Source organism: Arachis hypogaea, chromosome 2, assembly GCF_003086295.3.
Source record: "Arachis hypogaea cultivar Tifrunner chromosome 2, arahy.Tifrunner.gnm2.J5K5, whole genome shotgun sequence".
In the NCBI taxonomy this organism is placed as follows: Eukaryota; Viridiplantae; Streptophyta; class Magnoliopsida; order Fabales; family Fabaceae; genus Arachis; species Arachis hypogaea.
In genome coordinates this window covers 2,040,481-2,056,082 of record NC_092037.1, presented here as the reverse complement: position 1 = coordinate 2,056,082, position 15,602 = coordinate 2,040,481, and the positions used below count along the sequence as shown (strand labels likewise).

Here is a 15,602-nt window from a genome sequence, read left to right as displayed (position 1 = left end):
GAAAGAAACTCACTCAACCTCATTTGTCCACCTCATGATTTTATCACAAAATTAAAAGAAGGCTTTTCACACCTCTAATCATTGAAGATGTCAAGACTATAATAATTTTTTGGTGACTGTCAAGACTATAATAATTTAGGAGGTATTTATAATTTTTTATTAGATTAAAACAAAAAAAATCCTAAGCTCATAAAGATAAAATCTAATTAATAACTAAATAAACAAAATCAAAATACATCAAATTAAATTAAATATTCTAAAAATATAAATTAATAATTTTTAAATAATATTTAAATTTTTTATATCATAGACATTTGAAACACGTATAATGTTAGCATACTAAATGTTAGTTCCGGATATTTTCTCTTTGGAAAATTGTCAATCCTAGTTTTCTTTTATTTTTCCACGAAAATGCATTTAAAATTCCAGAAAAGAAAAAAACCTATATAAAGAACCCATTTATGTTCTTGAACTTTGCTACTTTCCTTCTGCAGTTTTAAAAGTGTCAAAACATGTATGTATTAGTATAGCGTTAGATTTTTAGTTTATATAGTTTCATATTCCAAAAGTAAAAATAACAGAAACTGTTTCCCTGCTCACTATTATTTTTATTTGTTTTATTGTTGACAACAAATATTTAATTTTAATGTATTAATTGTGTAAAATATTTTACGTTTCATCCAATTAAATTAATGATTACTACGTTGTAAGAGTGCAAAATTATTTTTATTTGACATAATAATAATAATGTGTTTATGCATAAAACATGTTTACATTAACGAATTCTTAATTATTCTTTTGTTTAACATACATGCTTTAATACGTACATTTGTTTGCAGAGAAATCATTATGATGGCACCGATTACTGCTGCTTCAGCGTGTGCATTTCACACTGTTAAATTACCATCACAAAACTATACTACAAAAGAGGGCATCAAACGTGGCACTAACCTAGGACAAGGACATGGACTTGGAGTGAAGCGTGCTTTTTGTGGTGGCTTACAAATTAAGGCAAATGCCCGAAATTATAATGATGATGCTAAGATTTCCAGAGTTGCTAGCATATCTTCTAGTCGTCAAAACTTTACCATCAGATCATATGAAGTTGATGCTAACGGAGCGGCATCTGTTGAGACTTTGATGAACTATTTTCAGGTTTGAACTTACTGATCACTATTATTCTTAACGGAGTTCTGGAAAACAAATTAAGACATGGTTGATAAAGTAAACAATTTGATCTCAATTTTATATTCATGAAATTCGTAATCTTTGTTTGTTATTATATTATTTACAAAGCACACAAATGAAAAAAAATATATAATTCGTGTAATATCTATATATATATATATATATATATATATATATATATATATATATATATATATATATATATTAATAGATTTGCTCACATATATTGGCATCCAATCTTGTGTTATATATTAAAGGTTTAATTATTGTTCGTATAATTTTATTGAATTTTTAATTAAATTTTTATATATTTTTTTAATTAAGTTTTTATACTATATCATTATACTATATCAAATTTTGTAAGTAAATCCTACCGTGATAAAAATGTTGAAATTAATAGAAAATTTTATTAAATTATACAAAATATTCAGTAAAGTGTTAGACATATTCGATTTGTTTAATGAAATATTCTGTTAATTTTATCGTTTTTATTACCATAGAGACTTAATTATAAAATCTAATATGATATAAAGACTCAATCTAAGAATCAAAAGGTATAGAAACCTAATTAAAAATTCATTAAAACTATATGTAAATACTATATATATTTAAGAGAACAGAATCTAGTTTAAAGGAAAGGCTAATAACAAACTTATAACTCCCTTAACTATGACTAACTTAACTAACCTTTATCATTCACATGTATACCTGTAGATAAAAACTCAGGTGCAATCAACTTCACGTGAAGTTGATAGCTGAGAGCCGTTAGATAAAAATTTAATCAAATCAGTCAAACCATCTAACGGCTCTCAGCTATCAACTTCACGTGAAGTCGGCTACACCTGAGTTTACTCCATATTTGTAACATACAATAATACTGTTATCTCATTTCGCTCTATTATTTGTTTCATAGAGCTCTATGATTGATCACGGTAAGACACTTGGAATCCACAATAATAATTTAAATGGTTCTACGAACGAAATGATCAAAAGGAACTTAGTATGGGTATATAGTGAAATGCAGCTTTTCACTTATCGTTATCCTAAATGGTAAGTCTTCCTACATATTTATAATTTTAATCATATTGATATCTTTTCGATGAATAATGATGACTCCATAACATATATATCACTGGATTTGGTTGAGTAGTTTATCGGAGGTCGATTGATTTTTTACTATGAAACATGATTGCTATACATTCATCATAAATTATCATTATTAGGTATTTAATTTTAAGAGTAATAAGATAAAAGAATTTACTCTATCACATAACCTCAAATGACTTTGTTATAAATATTTATTAATAATTTATTATTCAATTAATACATTAGTGTAAGAGTTATAATTTACATCGAGAATATCTAATAATTTTTTCAAATTTTCTATTCAAAATTAATTTATGAATATATTAGTTTTGTTAAAGTGAAAATTATTTCTACACATAGGATATAACATGTAATCATAGTACTATGTGAACAATAAATCTGTTTATTAGTTTCGCTTTTAGCTATATGTTGACAAATTAGGGCAATATTATATGATTAAGTTATTTTAATAATTAAGTTTAAATTAAATTAGTTTAATATTTTATTAATTAACACAATAAAAATCAATTAAAAAACAAAAAAGTAGACACATAAAAAAAAGATTTAATTAAACATAATTATAAAATAATTTATTCACCTAATATTTTTATACAAACTAAATAGCAACATATTGCTTTCTTAAGAAATTATAAAAGTCTATGTAATATATATTCTCTCTATATATTAAGCCTTATGGAATTTTTTTAGGTCTGGTCTTCGTTGAACTCTTATAGTTTCTTTTGGGATGTTATTGTCATATTTTCTCATTTAATTTCTTTTAATTTGTTTTTGACATTTATCCGGAAAAAAAATTCTTGCAATCTTCCTTATGTTTCATGAATATAAAGGGCGGAATATATATTTATTTGTATTATATAGGGATGATATAGTTGAAGTGGAAACTTGGTTATCTTCAGAAGGAAAGAATGCTTTGCGCTTAAATTGGAGTGTGCGAGATTTCAAAACAAATCAAGTGTTGAATAGAGCCTCAAGGTATATAAATCAATTACTTTTAAACATTTTCTTCCTCACTTTCCAACAATCATACTCAAACCTAAAATAAAAAATTGATCTTCTTGTTGGGAGAAAAAAAAAGGAAATATGACATTATTTTTGTCTTTGTCGAAAATAAACTTTAACAGAAAAAATTGAATGGAAATTATATTTATAAATAGTATGTATACATAAAGATAAATAATATTATACATGTTTGTGTGAATAGTATTATACTAGACTTGTTTTATAAATAGTAATTTACATACACTAATATTTAAGGTACAAGACTAAAATCCGACAAAAACTTCATGCCAAAATTCTGAAAAAAAAATATTCTTAAAATAATTATGCATATAATATCTTTTTAATTTTACACTTTTACATACACGAATGTCCTTTTTTTTTCAGGATTAATAGAGATGTTATTAAAAAAATTATTATATAAACTCTCATATTTGATAATTTTTGGACACTATTCAACTCGTACCTAAAAATTAACTTACAGTTATGGGTAAAAAAGAAAAAAAAAAGAAATTAACAAATAAAATAATCTAAATCTTAAATTTTAAATTCAATAATTGATATAAAATATAATAAATAAAAAATTAAGACTTGTTTAGATCGTTAAATTAAAGGCAACTGTTTGTTTGATTTAGAAATCATTATTAAGTGCAATTATTTAATTTGTTCAAATAATCAAACTTGGTAACTTATTTGGAATTGTTAGATAACTTAGTTAATTAACACAGTAATTATTAAAAAAAAGAAATAAGAGGAGCCAATGGAATATTTGTACAATGTGTATAATGGAGGTTTATGGAGTATTAAAGATATAACTATTAGTGTTACTTTTCTTTATCAGTTAAAATTTTTGGAATGAGTGGTATCATGACATGGTATTAGAGCGTTATATCCGAAAGGTCAAGAGTTTGATTCTTGATGAACCCCAAAAATATTCGGATTGTTATTTTAGATAGTATGAGAAATGTTTATTTTGTAACTCAATACACATTGTACAAATAGTCCATTGTCTCCTTAGCGAGACTCTTAGAAAAATAATCTTTCTCCCAACTAATTTGGATTTTAATACTGGCTATGCAGTGTTTGTGTCTTGATGAACAAATTGACAAGAAAATTATTCAAAATGCCAGAAGAAGTCAGAAGGGAATTTGAGTCCCATATTGTAAATTTTAGAATGATTATAGAAGGTGAAGACAAAAAAATACCTAAAGTTGATGACACTACAGCAGATTATATTTGTACTGGTTTAACGGTATGCATGTTTCTTTTTCTTATAAATAATTGTTTATTATTGATTAATTTTTTAAATTTATATTATGTAATATGTGCGTGTTAATTTTCAGTCAAAATGGAGTGATATAGATATACATTTTCATGTCAATAATGCGAAGTATATTAGTTGGATCTTAGAGGTAATTAATTTCTTTTTCATTAGAATTCAACTGGACAACTAATTTTTTTTATTTAATATTAACTAACTTTTTTAAAATAATTTTTTATTCTAAATTCTAAATTTTAGATTCTAAACTGTAAATGTTAAATTTCAAGAAAAATAAAAATAAAAAATTAATTTTAACTAATTAAAAATTAATTTGTATATTTATTTGTATTTTTAGGATATGCATTTTGTTCTGATTTGGCTTTATTATTTAATTAGATACAACATGGTATTTACTTTTAATTTGAAATATGCAGAGTATTCCACAATCAATCTTGTTGAATTATGAGTTATCTGCCATGAGTTTGAAATTCAAGAGGGAGTGTAAAATAGACAGCAAGTTACAGTCTCTAGCTGAAGTTTGTAGTGACGATAATAATAGTAAGAATAACGTTGAGTACAATCATATGCTTCGATCTGAAGATGGTGTTGAGATTTTGAGGGGAAGGACTCAGTGGAGACCCAAACCTACTAACAACTTTGACAATTTTAATCATGTTCCAGAAGCTTCCATTAAAGACTTCTAATTGAGACCTGGGAGTTGCATTAGTCTCTATTTATTTTGTGGGGAGGGTTGGTTGTTAATTCCGATGGTTATTAACAATAAATTATAGCTAATTATTTTTAGGTGAATTATATGTTAAAGATATAAGTTTATAGATTTTTATTTTTATGGGATGAAAGAAAGATTAAAAAAATTGGGACTCACATTTTAAACAATAATAAAATAATAAAAATAAATTATACTTTTTTTACACAATTTTAATATGTATAATAGAGTATTTTTTGTTTTTATAATTATTCATTAATTCTTTTAGATATCTTAATTATGCAAGTTGCTTACGTATAATTCTTAATTATAGATTGTGTTTTTAATTGTTTTATACCGTCTAAAAGATATATCTATATATAAGAGTTTTAGAAGAGAATAATTTTTTTCAGTTAATATCAATTAATTTTTTTTTACCTTAATTAGATTTTTGTTCGGTGGTCGGTTACTGGACAATTCGGGTGGATGTTTGAGGGGGGTGAGAACGCTTCAATCGTGATCGTGCTGGGTTCGGACCTGCCGGGTAGTCGAGCTCTCGTTGTGGGAGGAAAGAGGGGGTGCCATCTGCAAAGACACTCCGACGCTCTAGTCAGCTAGTGTGCAGGCGGAGAAATGGTTAGGTGAAAAAGTGTGACGTACCTCGAGGGAAGGGCAAGTCCTTCCCTATTTATACCGTGTCAGAGGTGGGCCCTGAGGGAACAGGCCCATTTTCCCCGAAGCTTCCTCAACTGTGTTGAGAGAATGGCGGGGACGCGTGTCCTGGCATCGTGGCGTGTGTTGAGGACTCGGCCGCTCGGGTCGGGTTCTCGATGGGTCGGGCCGACCCGTTCGTGGTCTGGGCCGGACCGTAACAGTGCCCTTACGCGCCGGCAATCAGCCGTATAGGCTATTGGCGGCGAGTCGCTTCTGTCTTTATAGTCGCTAGGTCGGTCGTTCGTGTGGGAGACGCGCTACCCGCATGCGTGCCCGTTCGCGATTCGGGGCGTTCATTCGTCGCCTCGTTTCTCGCGCGGGACATTAAATGCTCATAAAGGATTGAAAAACCCCGTGTGTAAAGACTATTTTGCCCCCAAGCCTTTCACGCTTCCTCTAAGGCAGTTTTAAACAGTTTCGCATTTTTCTCTTCACTACTTGCTTCTTCTGATCATTTTGCTCTTCCTTCTTCTTGCATTCCCCATCGTCCAGAAGTTCTTTCCGTCGTTCCAGCGTGTTTCGTTCCTGCCCGAATTTTTCTGATAATCCAGGTAACCACCATTTTCCTTCTGCCTCAATGGTTCTTTGCATGTTCATTATAGGTATTTTTTCTGTGCTTGTTTTTACTTTTGTGCATAGACGCACTTTCTTTCCATCGACTATGGTGTGCCATGGGGGTTATTGTTCTGGCCTTGGTTTTGTTTGGTCTCCCTTTTAGCTATACTTAGTTTGGGTTGTGGGGTAGATGGCGTGTGGGTTTTTGGGTTTTTCCTGGCTTCCGACCTCATGGACTAACCGAGCGGTGCCCCCACTGTAGGTATGCCTCGTGTCGTTAGCCGGGCTTCTAGTTCCGCCGTGGGTTATGACCCATATGCCTGGGTTGTTTCCGACCTCAGGGACTCCCCCAATCAGATGGGTGAGGAGGAGCTCACGGAATTTCGTCAGGCTGAATACCTTTGTGGGGGTACCAACGAGGAGGCTAATTACGACGTTTATGTCCCTGCTCCCCACGAGCGGCTGTATGAGATTAATTTCAACGCCCTCCGGGTTGCCGATTGGATCTGGTTTTACAAGGCCATGTTCACCCAGGTTGGGGTTCGCATCCCTTTTTCTCCCTTCCAGATGAGCCTCCTTAATCGGATCTCGATGGCGCCATCTCAGTTGCATCCGAACAGTTGGGCTTCTATCCGCTGCTTCGAGATGGTATGCGAGTACTTAGAGCTGCCGATCTCCGTCAACGTCTTCCTCTATTTCTTTAATCTAACGAACCCTTCGAAGGAGGAAAAACATAAGAAAGGGTTCATGTCCTTCCGATCTGCCCAAGGCCGGAGGATTTTCGGCTTGTTTGAGGACTCCTACCACGGGTTCAAGGACAAGTATTTTAAGGTCCGTCCAGTTAAGGGTCGTCACCCTTTTTGGTTGTCCTTAGAAAAGGAGCGCCTTATCCCGACATACTGGAGCTTCGGGGCGGGGTCTAATCCTTTTATCAAGGTTACTTATAAAGGGATGTCGGCTGTGGATCGGCGGAGAGCCGACATACTGTGGGCAGTTCTTGAGAGAAATAATGTGAATCCTCATCTCCTAATGGGTAACCGGGAGGCCGCCCGAGATTATATTCGTGAGTTGCTCTTGTCGTGTAGTCGTTCGCATGACTGTTTACTCTCGCTTTCACTAACTTGTTCATTTTTCATTTCTTGTTTGTAGTGGGACTTTCTGCCGAAGTAACCGGCATGGAGAACTTGTTCCAAACCTTCCTTCAGGAGGATGATGGTGGGGAGACTGGAGGACAATCAGCGGCGGTTCCTGCTGGCGGAGCGGTCCAGACGGCACCCCCTCCTCCCGACGTCGTCATGACCACGAATGTTGCCACTCCGACGTCCGCGTCCCCAATCCCTCAAGAAGTACCTATTCCTGGGCATTCGTCTTCTTCACGTCGGGAGGAGGAGGAAGAGCTGTCTGTTATCCCCACTCCCAAGAGACAGAGGTCGCAGTCTAGTCCCGAGGGGGTCCTGACTGTCATGGAAAGGAACTTTGATGCCGGGGCGTTCATAGATGCTCAGTTGCTTTCGGGCACAGAGGAACATTTCCATGGCACTGACCTCTCGGGGCAGGCTCGGTGGATGTACCGCACCCTCCTTCGCGGCGCGGCCATAGCCCGGAAGGCTGAGTTTGAACTTTCGGATATGGCCTCGCTTCGTCAGAAGCTTGAGTCTGCAGTCGCTGCCAACAATAAGTACAAGACTCAAGTTGAAACGCTTCAAGGGCGGTTGGTCGAGGCGGGGAATAAACTCGAGGCCGCCGAGAAAAAGACTGCGTCGGCAGAGGAGAAGTTAAAAACTGCCGACACATCTGTATCTCGTCTGATGGAGCAAGAGATGACCTTGAAGAGCCAGCTGAGTGCCGTGCAAGGTCGGGTGTCCGCTTTGGAGAAAGAACGGGATGAGGCGGTTGCAACTGCTAAGGCTGCTCGGGACGAGGCCGAGATGTTCAAGCAGAGGCATAAGGAGGTTAAGGAGCAGGGCAAGAATGCGATTTTCATGACTGAAGATGCCCTCAAAGCTCAAGTGAAGGTTGTTGCTCCCGACTTCGATGTGTCGGCAATTGGCGTTTTCAAGACCATCAAGGATGGGAAGATTGTCGACATGCCGAAGAAATGATATTTGTAATACCGAATTCTTCTTTTTGTTGAGCCGTTGTATCGAAACTTTTTGTGCCCGTTAGTGGGTTTGTTGGTTCGTTTGCACGCTTGTTTGATTGCTTGTTTTATTTTTGTCTGTTGGTTTACTCGCATTTGCTGTTATGGCGTTTTTTCTTGTTATGGCCGTTTATTATGCTTTTGGCCTGAAGGGCTCCCGGGGTGATCAGTCTCGGGGCCGCGTATCCTTGTTTGCATAGTGGTCGCTCAAAAAAGTTAAACACACTAAGAAAACATAGGCAAACATAGCATGTGGCAATTGAACAGATCTAATCACTGTAACAAGGATATCGAGGTGCTATTACAGAGTAAGTGGCTTAGGAATAAAACCTTCTTAAGTTATCTGCGTTCCATGTCCTCGGGATCTCCTTGCTGTTGAGTCTTTCCAGCTTGTATGCGCCCTTACCGATCAGCTCTTTGACTCTGTATGGTCCTTCCCAGTTTGCTGCTAGTTTGCCTTCTCCCGGGGTCGTCGGGCTGACGTCATTGCGCCTTAGGACGAGGTCGTTTTCTTCGAATTTTCTTTCGAGTGCTTTGGCGTTGTAGCGCAAGGCCATTCTTTGCTTTAGCGCTGTTTCAGCCAGGTGGGCCATTTCCCTGGCTTCATCTATCAGGTCCTTCTCTACAGCTTCCTCTACTCCCTTCAAGAGTAGTCGTGGGCTCGGCTCCCCGATTTCTACGGGTATTACCGCATCTAGCCCATACGTTAGTCGAAAGGGGGTCTCTTTAGTGGAGGATTGCTCGGTTGTACGGTAGGACCAGAGGACCGAGGCGAGCTCGTCGGCCCAAGCGCCCTTCTTGTTGTCCAGCCGCTTCTTGAGTCCTAGCAAGATGATCTTGTTTGCGGACTCGACCTGCCCGTTTGTTTGTGGATGTTCCACCGAGGAGAACCTCTACTTTATGCCCAGGCCGGTGAGGAATTCTATGAATTTCTTGTCGGTGAACTGTGTCCCGTTGTCCGAGATGACGGTTTCTGGGATACCGAATCGCGTTATAACCTGCCTCCACATGAATTTCCTGCAATTGGACGAGGATATACTGGCCAGTGGCTCGGCCTCTATCCATTTTGTGTAGTAGTCAATAGCGACTATAAGGTACTTGACTCGCCCGGGGCCAACGGGGAAAGGTCCTAAGAGGTCGACTCCCCATTGTGAGAATGGCCGGGAGGACGTTAGCAAGCTGAGCTCAGAGGCTGGTGCTCTGTGGAAGTTGGCGTTTTCTTGGCACTTGACACACTTCCTAACAAATTCTTTGGAGTCAGCCATCATCGACGGCCAATAGTATCCGGCTCGGATTAATTTTCTTGCTAAGGCTTTGCCTCCTATGTGGTGGCCGCAGCACCCTTCATGGATTTCCCTGAGGACGTAATCCGTCTGGTCGGGGTGCAAACATTTCAGCAGGGGCTGGTTGAATCCTTTCCTGAACAATTGACCTTGGATGATCGCGTATCTGGCTGCTTCCCTTCTCAGTTTCTTAGCATCCTTTTCGTTGCCGGGAAGTTTGCCGTTCTCCAAGAAGTCGGCGATAGGGTCCAACCACGAGGGGTTTAGCTTCGAGAGGTGTAGGGTGATTGCCGGTTCCTTCACCATTCCTTGGATTAGAGATCGGTTGCCTTCTCCCGGTTTTGTGCTAGCTAATTTCGACAAGAGGTCTGCTTGTGTATTCCTTTCTCTCGGAACATGGTGGATCGTGACTTTCTCAAACTTTCGGCTCAAATCCTTGACTTTTTCCAAGTATTTTTGTAATAGCGAGTCCCTGGCTTGGTAGCTCCCGTTCACTTGGGAGGTGCGACCTGTGAATCGCTGCATATCTCCAACCTTGTTGCCCCGACTTCCGCCGCTAGGGTTAGGCCTCCTATAAGGGCTTCATATTCCGCTTGGTTGTTTGAAACGGGGAATTTGAACTTAATCGAGTGTTTGTACACGACCCCGACCGGGCTCTCTAGGATGATCCCGGCGCCCCCGAACGTCTGGTTAGAAGCCCCGTCCACATGGAGCCTCCACCGTGTGCCCGTTTCTTCGGTTGGTTCTCCCGTCACCTCTACCAGGAAGTCCGCCATCGCTTGCGCCTTGATTGCTTGTCGAGGCTCGTACCGTATGTCGTACTGGGAGAGTTCAATGGACTACGTCATCATCCTTCCGGCCAAATCCAGTTTCTGGAGTACTTGCCGGATTCCTTGGTCCGTCCTTACGACGATCTGGTGACTTTGGAAGTACTGTTTTAGCCTCCTCGAAGTGGTCAAGAGTGCCAGAGCTAGCTTTTCCAGTTTGATGTACCTTAGTTCTGCCCCTTGTAGCGCTCTGCTCACGAAATAGATCGGCTGTTGAGCCCTTCCTTCCTCTCGTACTAGAACCGCGGCCAGGGCTTCCCCTGTTATAGCGAGGTATAAGTATAGTGGCTCCCCGTCCTTTGGCTTTCCGAGCACAGGGGGTGCCGCCAGGATTTCTTTGAAGTGTTTAAAGGCTTCCTCACATGCGGGCGTCCATTCGAACGCTATTCCTTTCTTCATGAGGTTAAAGAAGGGCAGGGCCTTTGTTGCCGATGCTCCGAGAAATCGGGATAACGAGGTCAGCCGTCCTGCCAACCTCTGGACGTCCTTGATACAACCTGGGCTCTTCATCTGGAGTATCGCTTGGCATTTCTCCGGGTTGGCTTCTACCCCCCTCTGGGTTATCATGAATCCTAGGAATTTTTCAGCTTCCATGGCGAAGGCACACTTCATGGGATTGAGCCTCATTCCGTATTGTCGGAGAGATCCGAACACACTTCTTAAGTCATTCAGAAGGTCCTCGGGTTGCGCAGTTTTCGCGAGTATGTCATCTACATAAACCTCCACTGTCTTGCCTATGAGGTCGCCAAATATTTTGCTCATCAGCCTTTGGTATGTTGCTCCTGCATTTTTCAGGCCGAATGGCATTACCCTGTAGCAGAATGTTCCTCCTGGCGTTATAAATGTTGTTTTAGCCTCGTCGGGCCGGTGCATCGGTATCTGGTTGTAGCCGGAGTAGGCATCCATGAAGCTCAGATACCGGTAGCCCGCTGCCGCGTCGACGAGCGTATCTATGTTTGGAAGGGGGAAGCAGTCTTTAGGGCATGCCTTGTTGAGGTCGGAGTAGTCTACGCACATTCTCCATTTACCGTTGTGCTTCTTTACTAGCACTACGTTCGAGAGCCAGGTCGAATAGTCTAGTTCCCATATGAAGCCGGCTTCAAGGAGGCTGGCCGTTTGCCTGGCCACCTCCTCCGCCCTTTCGCACGACATCTTTCTCCTCCTCTGAGCCACCGGATGGGCTTCTGCTTTGACGGCCAGGTGATGTGACATGACTTCGGGGTCTATGCCCGGCATGTCGGCCGGTGTCCAGGCGAACAAGTCGCCATTGGCCTTGATCATTTCTACCAAGGGTTCCTTCAGTTCTTGCGGAAGATTTCTATTGACAAAGGTGAACTTGTCCTCCGTGTCACCGATCCTAAACTTCTCCGAGTCCCCCTCCGGTTCTGGTCTGGGTTTGTCGTCCACCCTGGCATCCAAGTCAGCCAGGAACACCCCTGACGCCTCTTTGGATTTCTTCCTTAGGGAGAGGCTGGCGTTGTCACAAGCGACCGCCGTCTCCAGGTCTCCCCTTATGGACCCTACAGATCCGTCGTCGGCAACAAACTTCATGACTAGTAGCTTTGTGTTGATTATTGCCTCAATATCGTTAATCGTCTTTCTCCCCAAAATGATGTTGTAGGCCGTAAAATCTCGGAGAACCACGAATTCAGCCATTGCCGATCTTCGACCTTGGACCTGTCCCACGGAGATCGGCAGAGATATTATTCCATCTGGCTTGATGAAGTGGTCGCCCAATCCGATGACCCCGTGCTGATGAGTCGATAGGTCGGCATCCTTTAACCCCAGGCGTCGAACACGTTGTGGAACATAATGTTGGAGTCTGCCCCCGTGTCAACAAGGATCCGCTTTACGATCCATGTTCCTACTCTGGCCGTAATGACTATTGGTGGATTTTCAGGGGCTTCGTCGAACCACTGATCTTCCGAGCCGAATGAGATAGACGGGGGCTTCTTGGAGCTTCGCATTGGCACGGAGGAGACCGCCAGGACCTTGGCGTCTTTCTTGTGTGCCGATCTTGACCTAGGTGCCGCGTTTTTGGCGGTCACTACGTTTATCACGGTGAGACCGTGGTCTTTGTCTTCTGGCTCTTGTCGTCGCTTTGTCGACCGGGTCTTTCCTTTTTCGTCCTGGTCCCTATGCCGCCTCCTCGGCTCCCTTATAAGATGGGAGAATTCTGAAAGTTTACCGTCCCTGATGGCTTACTCTAATGCATCCCTTAGGTCAAAACAGTCCTGTGTTTGGTGTCCATAGCCCTTGTGGTAGTCACAGTAGAGGCTCTTGTTTCCACCCGTACGGTCCTTGAGTGGTCGGGGCTTCGACAAGATCCCTCTCTCGGCTATTTGTTGGTAAACTTCCACAATGGGGAGGGTGAGTGGGGTGTAGTTTGTGAACTTCCTGATTCGGGGAAATGGTCTGGGTGCTTTGCCCGGCCCTCCCTCTTTGGCCTGCTCTTTTTGCCTCTCCCCGACCACCTGTTGCCTTGGTTGATTGTAGCCGTAGTGTCGTTTATTGGCGGCTACGACCTGACTGACTTCCTCATCATTTATATATTCCTTAGCCACCGTTTGGATTTCGTGCATCGTCCAAACCGGTTTCGTGGTGAGGTGTTTTCGGAAGTCTTCGTTGAGGAGGCCGTTCGTCAGACAGAGGCTGGCCACAGAGTCGGTTAGGCTGTCAATTTCCAGGCATTCGTCGTTGAACCGATCCAGGTATTTCCTGGTCGGCTCTCCTTGTCTCTGGGTTATCCCCAGAAGGTTGATTGGGTGCTTTGCCTTTGCTATTCTTGTTGTGAATTGGGCTAGGAAGGCACGGCTGATGTCCGAAAACCCATGGATGGACTCCTGCGGGAGGCCGTTAAACCATCTGATCGCGGGTCCTGCCAGAGTCACCGGGAAGGCTCGGCATCTCACCTCGTCCCCTACTCCCTCCAGATTCATTCTAGCTTCGAAGGCCGTGAGATGTTCCAGAGGGTCTTGAGTTCCATCGTACCTCATGTCCGTTGGTTTGTCGAAGTGCTTCGGCAACCGGACTTCGAGGATGGATCGGTGGAACGGGGTGGCGCCCATTATCACGGGTTGCCGTGTCCTCTCGGACCTCTCTTCCCCGTCTTCGCGACCTCGTCCCGCGCGGCGCGTTTCCTTGCCTCGGGAGTAGATGATTGTGTCATTTCGTCTTCTCGGGATGGGTGACTCTTCACGAATACTCTCCGCTTCCGTTCGGGATGCGGAGGCGCGTCGTAGACGGCTTCGATGGGAATCTCTCTCTTGGATTTCGGGAGATGGGGAGTAGCTGGGATCGGTGGTCCATCGGTCGTGCTCCTGGTCGGCCAGTTGCCGTTCCAGGTTCTGGACCCTGTGGCGTAGCTCCTGCATTATTATGGCGCTGTCGGCGCCCGTTCCCCCGAAAGGTCGTGTCCTTGTGTGTGGTTCAGTGCGTTGTCGGGGGGACCTTCGCCGTCCTCTTAGTGAGGCGACGGAGGCTGCCCCCTCTGCTCCGGCTCCTCGGCCTTGGTCTTCGGGACCCGGCACGACGTCCATTTAAACAATCGCCACAGACGGCGCCAATGTTCGGTGGTCGGTCACCGGACAATTCGGGTGGATGTTTGAGGGGGTGAGAACGCTTCAATCGTGATCGTGCTGGGTTCGGACCTGCTGGGTAGTCGAGCTCTCGTTGTGGGAGGAAAGAGGGGGTGCCACCTGCAAAGACACTCCGACGTTCTAGTCAGCTAGTGTGCAGGCGGAGAAATAGTTAGGTGGAAAAGTGTGACGTACCTCGAGGGAAGGGCAAGTCCTTCCCTATTTATACCGTGTCAGAGGTGGGCCCTGAGGGGACAGGCCCATTTTTCCCGAAGCTTCCTCAACTGTGTTGAGAGAATGGCGGGGATGCGTGTCCTGGCATCGTGACGGGTGTTGAGGACTCGGCCGCTCGGGTCGGGTTCTCGATGGGTCGGGCCGACCCGTTCGTGGTCTGGACCGGACCGTAACAATTTTATATCTTAAATTTTACTTTTTTTTAAATAATTTTAAAGATAATAATTTATAATAAAAAATTAATTAATATTAATTATTTAAAATTAAATTTTTATATTTTTTATATATAAAAAAATTTGGTAACCAAACAAAAATGCTACCCGTCTTATAAGCACCCAACTACTATAACTAAATAAAAAATATTATTTATATATTAAAATTAATTATTATATATTTATGTATAAATATATATAATTTAATTTATTTTTAATATATATTTTATATTAATAATTAATTTTAATAATTAATTTTAGTATATATTTATTATAATTGAAATAAATATCATAAATAACTCATACGCGTCTCCTACAAATCAATCTAGAAAGATTCTCACCACTTTATTTATTTGCCTTCCACCATTTTTGCTTTCTTTTATTTAATTGATTGAAATCATTGTCGGCTATAGAAGTAAACAGATTCGTAGCCAAATAAAAGATGCTATTGGCCATTTGGCCCTAAGCACCAAGCAGCCAAGTATAATTAAAGATCATAACCTATACTGAATGTGATAGGAGATAATAACTCACGTGTTTCATGCAAGTCAATCTAGGAAGATTCTCACCACGTTCTCTGTTTATTTCCCTTCCAACATTTTTGCTTCCTTTTATTGTTTGTTGCCAAGAAAATATGATAAGGTGTTTTATGTATCAATAATGTTAGAAATATAATCATTTAAAATTATTTTATTTAATTAATATTTATAATTTTATATATTTAACAATTAAAATTATATATTTATTATGTATTTATTTTAAAAGTAATTAATAAATATAAAATAAGATCAGACAACTTTA

The 15,602-nt window shown here is 40.7% G+C and overlaps 2 protein-coding genes across 3 annotated transcripts; one reads left to right on the top strand and one right to left on the bottom strand.

The window, feature by feature from the left end:
• The first annotated feature begins 456 nt into the window (after positions 1-456).
• LOC112717838 (palmitoyl-acyl carrier protein thioesterase, chloroplastic-like) lies at positions 457-5,426 on the top strand. Of its 2 annotated transcripts, XM_025769773.2 has the most exons (7): positions 457-514; positions 840-1,155; positions 2,102-2,238; positions 3,154-3,267; positions 4,372-4,543; positions 4,635-4,703; positions 4,987-5,426. In XM_025769773.2, the coding sequence occupies exons 2-7, from the start codon at positions 850-852 to the stop codon at positions 5,254-5,256; spliced, it is 1,068 nt and encodes a 355-aa protein (XP_025625558.1). In that variant the 5' UTR covers positions 457-514; positions 840-849; the 3' UTR covers positions 5,257-5,426. The 2 variants fall into 2 exon arrangements, with proteins under 2 accessions (XP_025625558.1, XP_072067017.1); XM_072210916.1 differs by lacking the exon at positions 4,635-4,703.
• Positions 5,427-12,555: 7,129 nt separating this feature from the next.
• Positions 12,556-14,316, bottom strand: LOC112761967 (uncharacterized). Its single transcript, XM_025808218.1, has 2 exons — positions 12,983-14,316; positions 12,556-12,934 (listed from the first exon to the last, which is right to left on the bottom strand). The coding sequence occupies exons 1-2, from the start codon at positions 14,314-14,316 to the stop codon at positions 12,556-12,558; spliced, it is 1,713 nt and encodes a 570-aa protein (XP_025664003.1).
• Positions 14,317-15,602: the final 1,286 nt, after the last annotated feature.

Bases quoted from the DNA above. Each gene is read 5' to 3' on its own strand.
- LOC112717838 (XM_025769773.2), top strand. From the start codon at position 850: ATGATGGCACCGATTACTGCTGCTTCAGCGTGTGCATTTCACACTGTT. The intron at 2,239-3,153 runs GTAAGTCTTCCT...TGTATTATATAG, and splicing joins ACTTATCGTTATCCTAAATG to GGATGATATAGTTGAAGTGG. The intron at 4,704-4,986 runs GTAATTAATTTC...TGAAATATGCAG, and splicing joins ATATTAGTTGGATCTTAGAG to AGTATTCCACAATCAATCTT.
- LOC112761967 (XM_025808218.1), bottom strand. From the start codon at position 14,316: ATGGACGTCGTGCCGGGTCCCGAAGACCAAGGCCGAGGAGCCGGAGCA. The intron at 12,935-12,982 runs GTAAGCCATCAG...CCATCTTATAAG, and splicing joins GACCTAAGGGATGCATTAGA to GGAGCCGAGGAGGCGGCATA.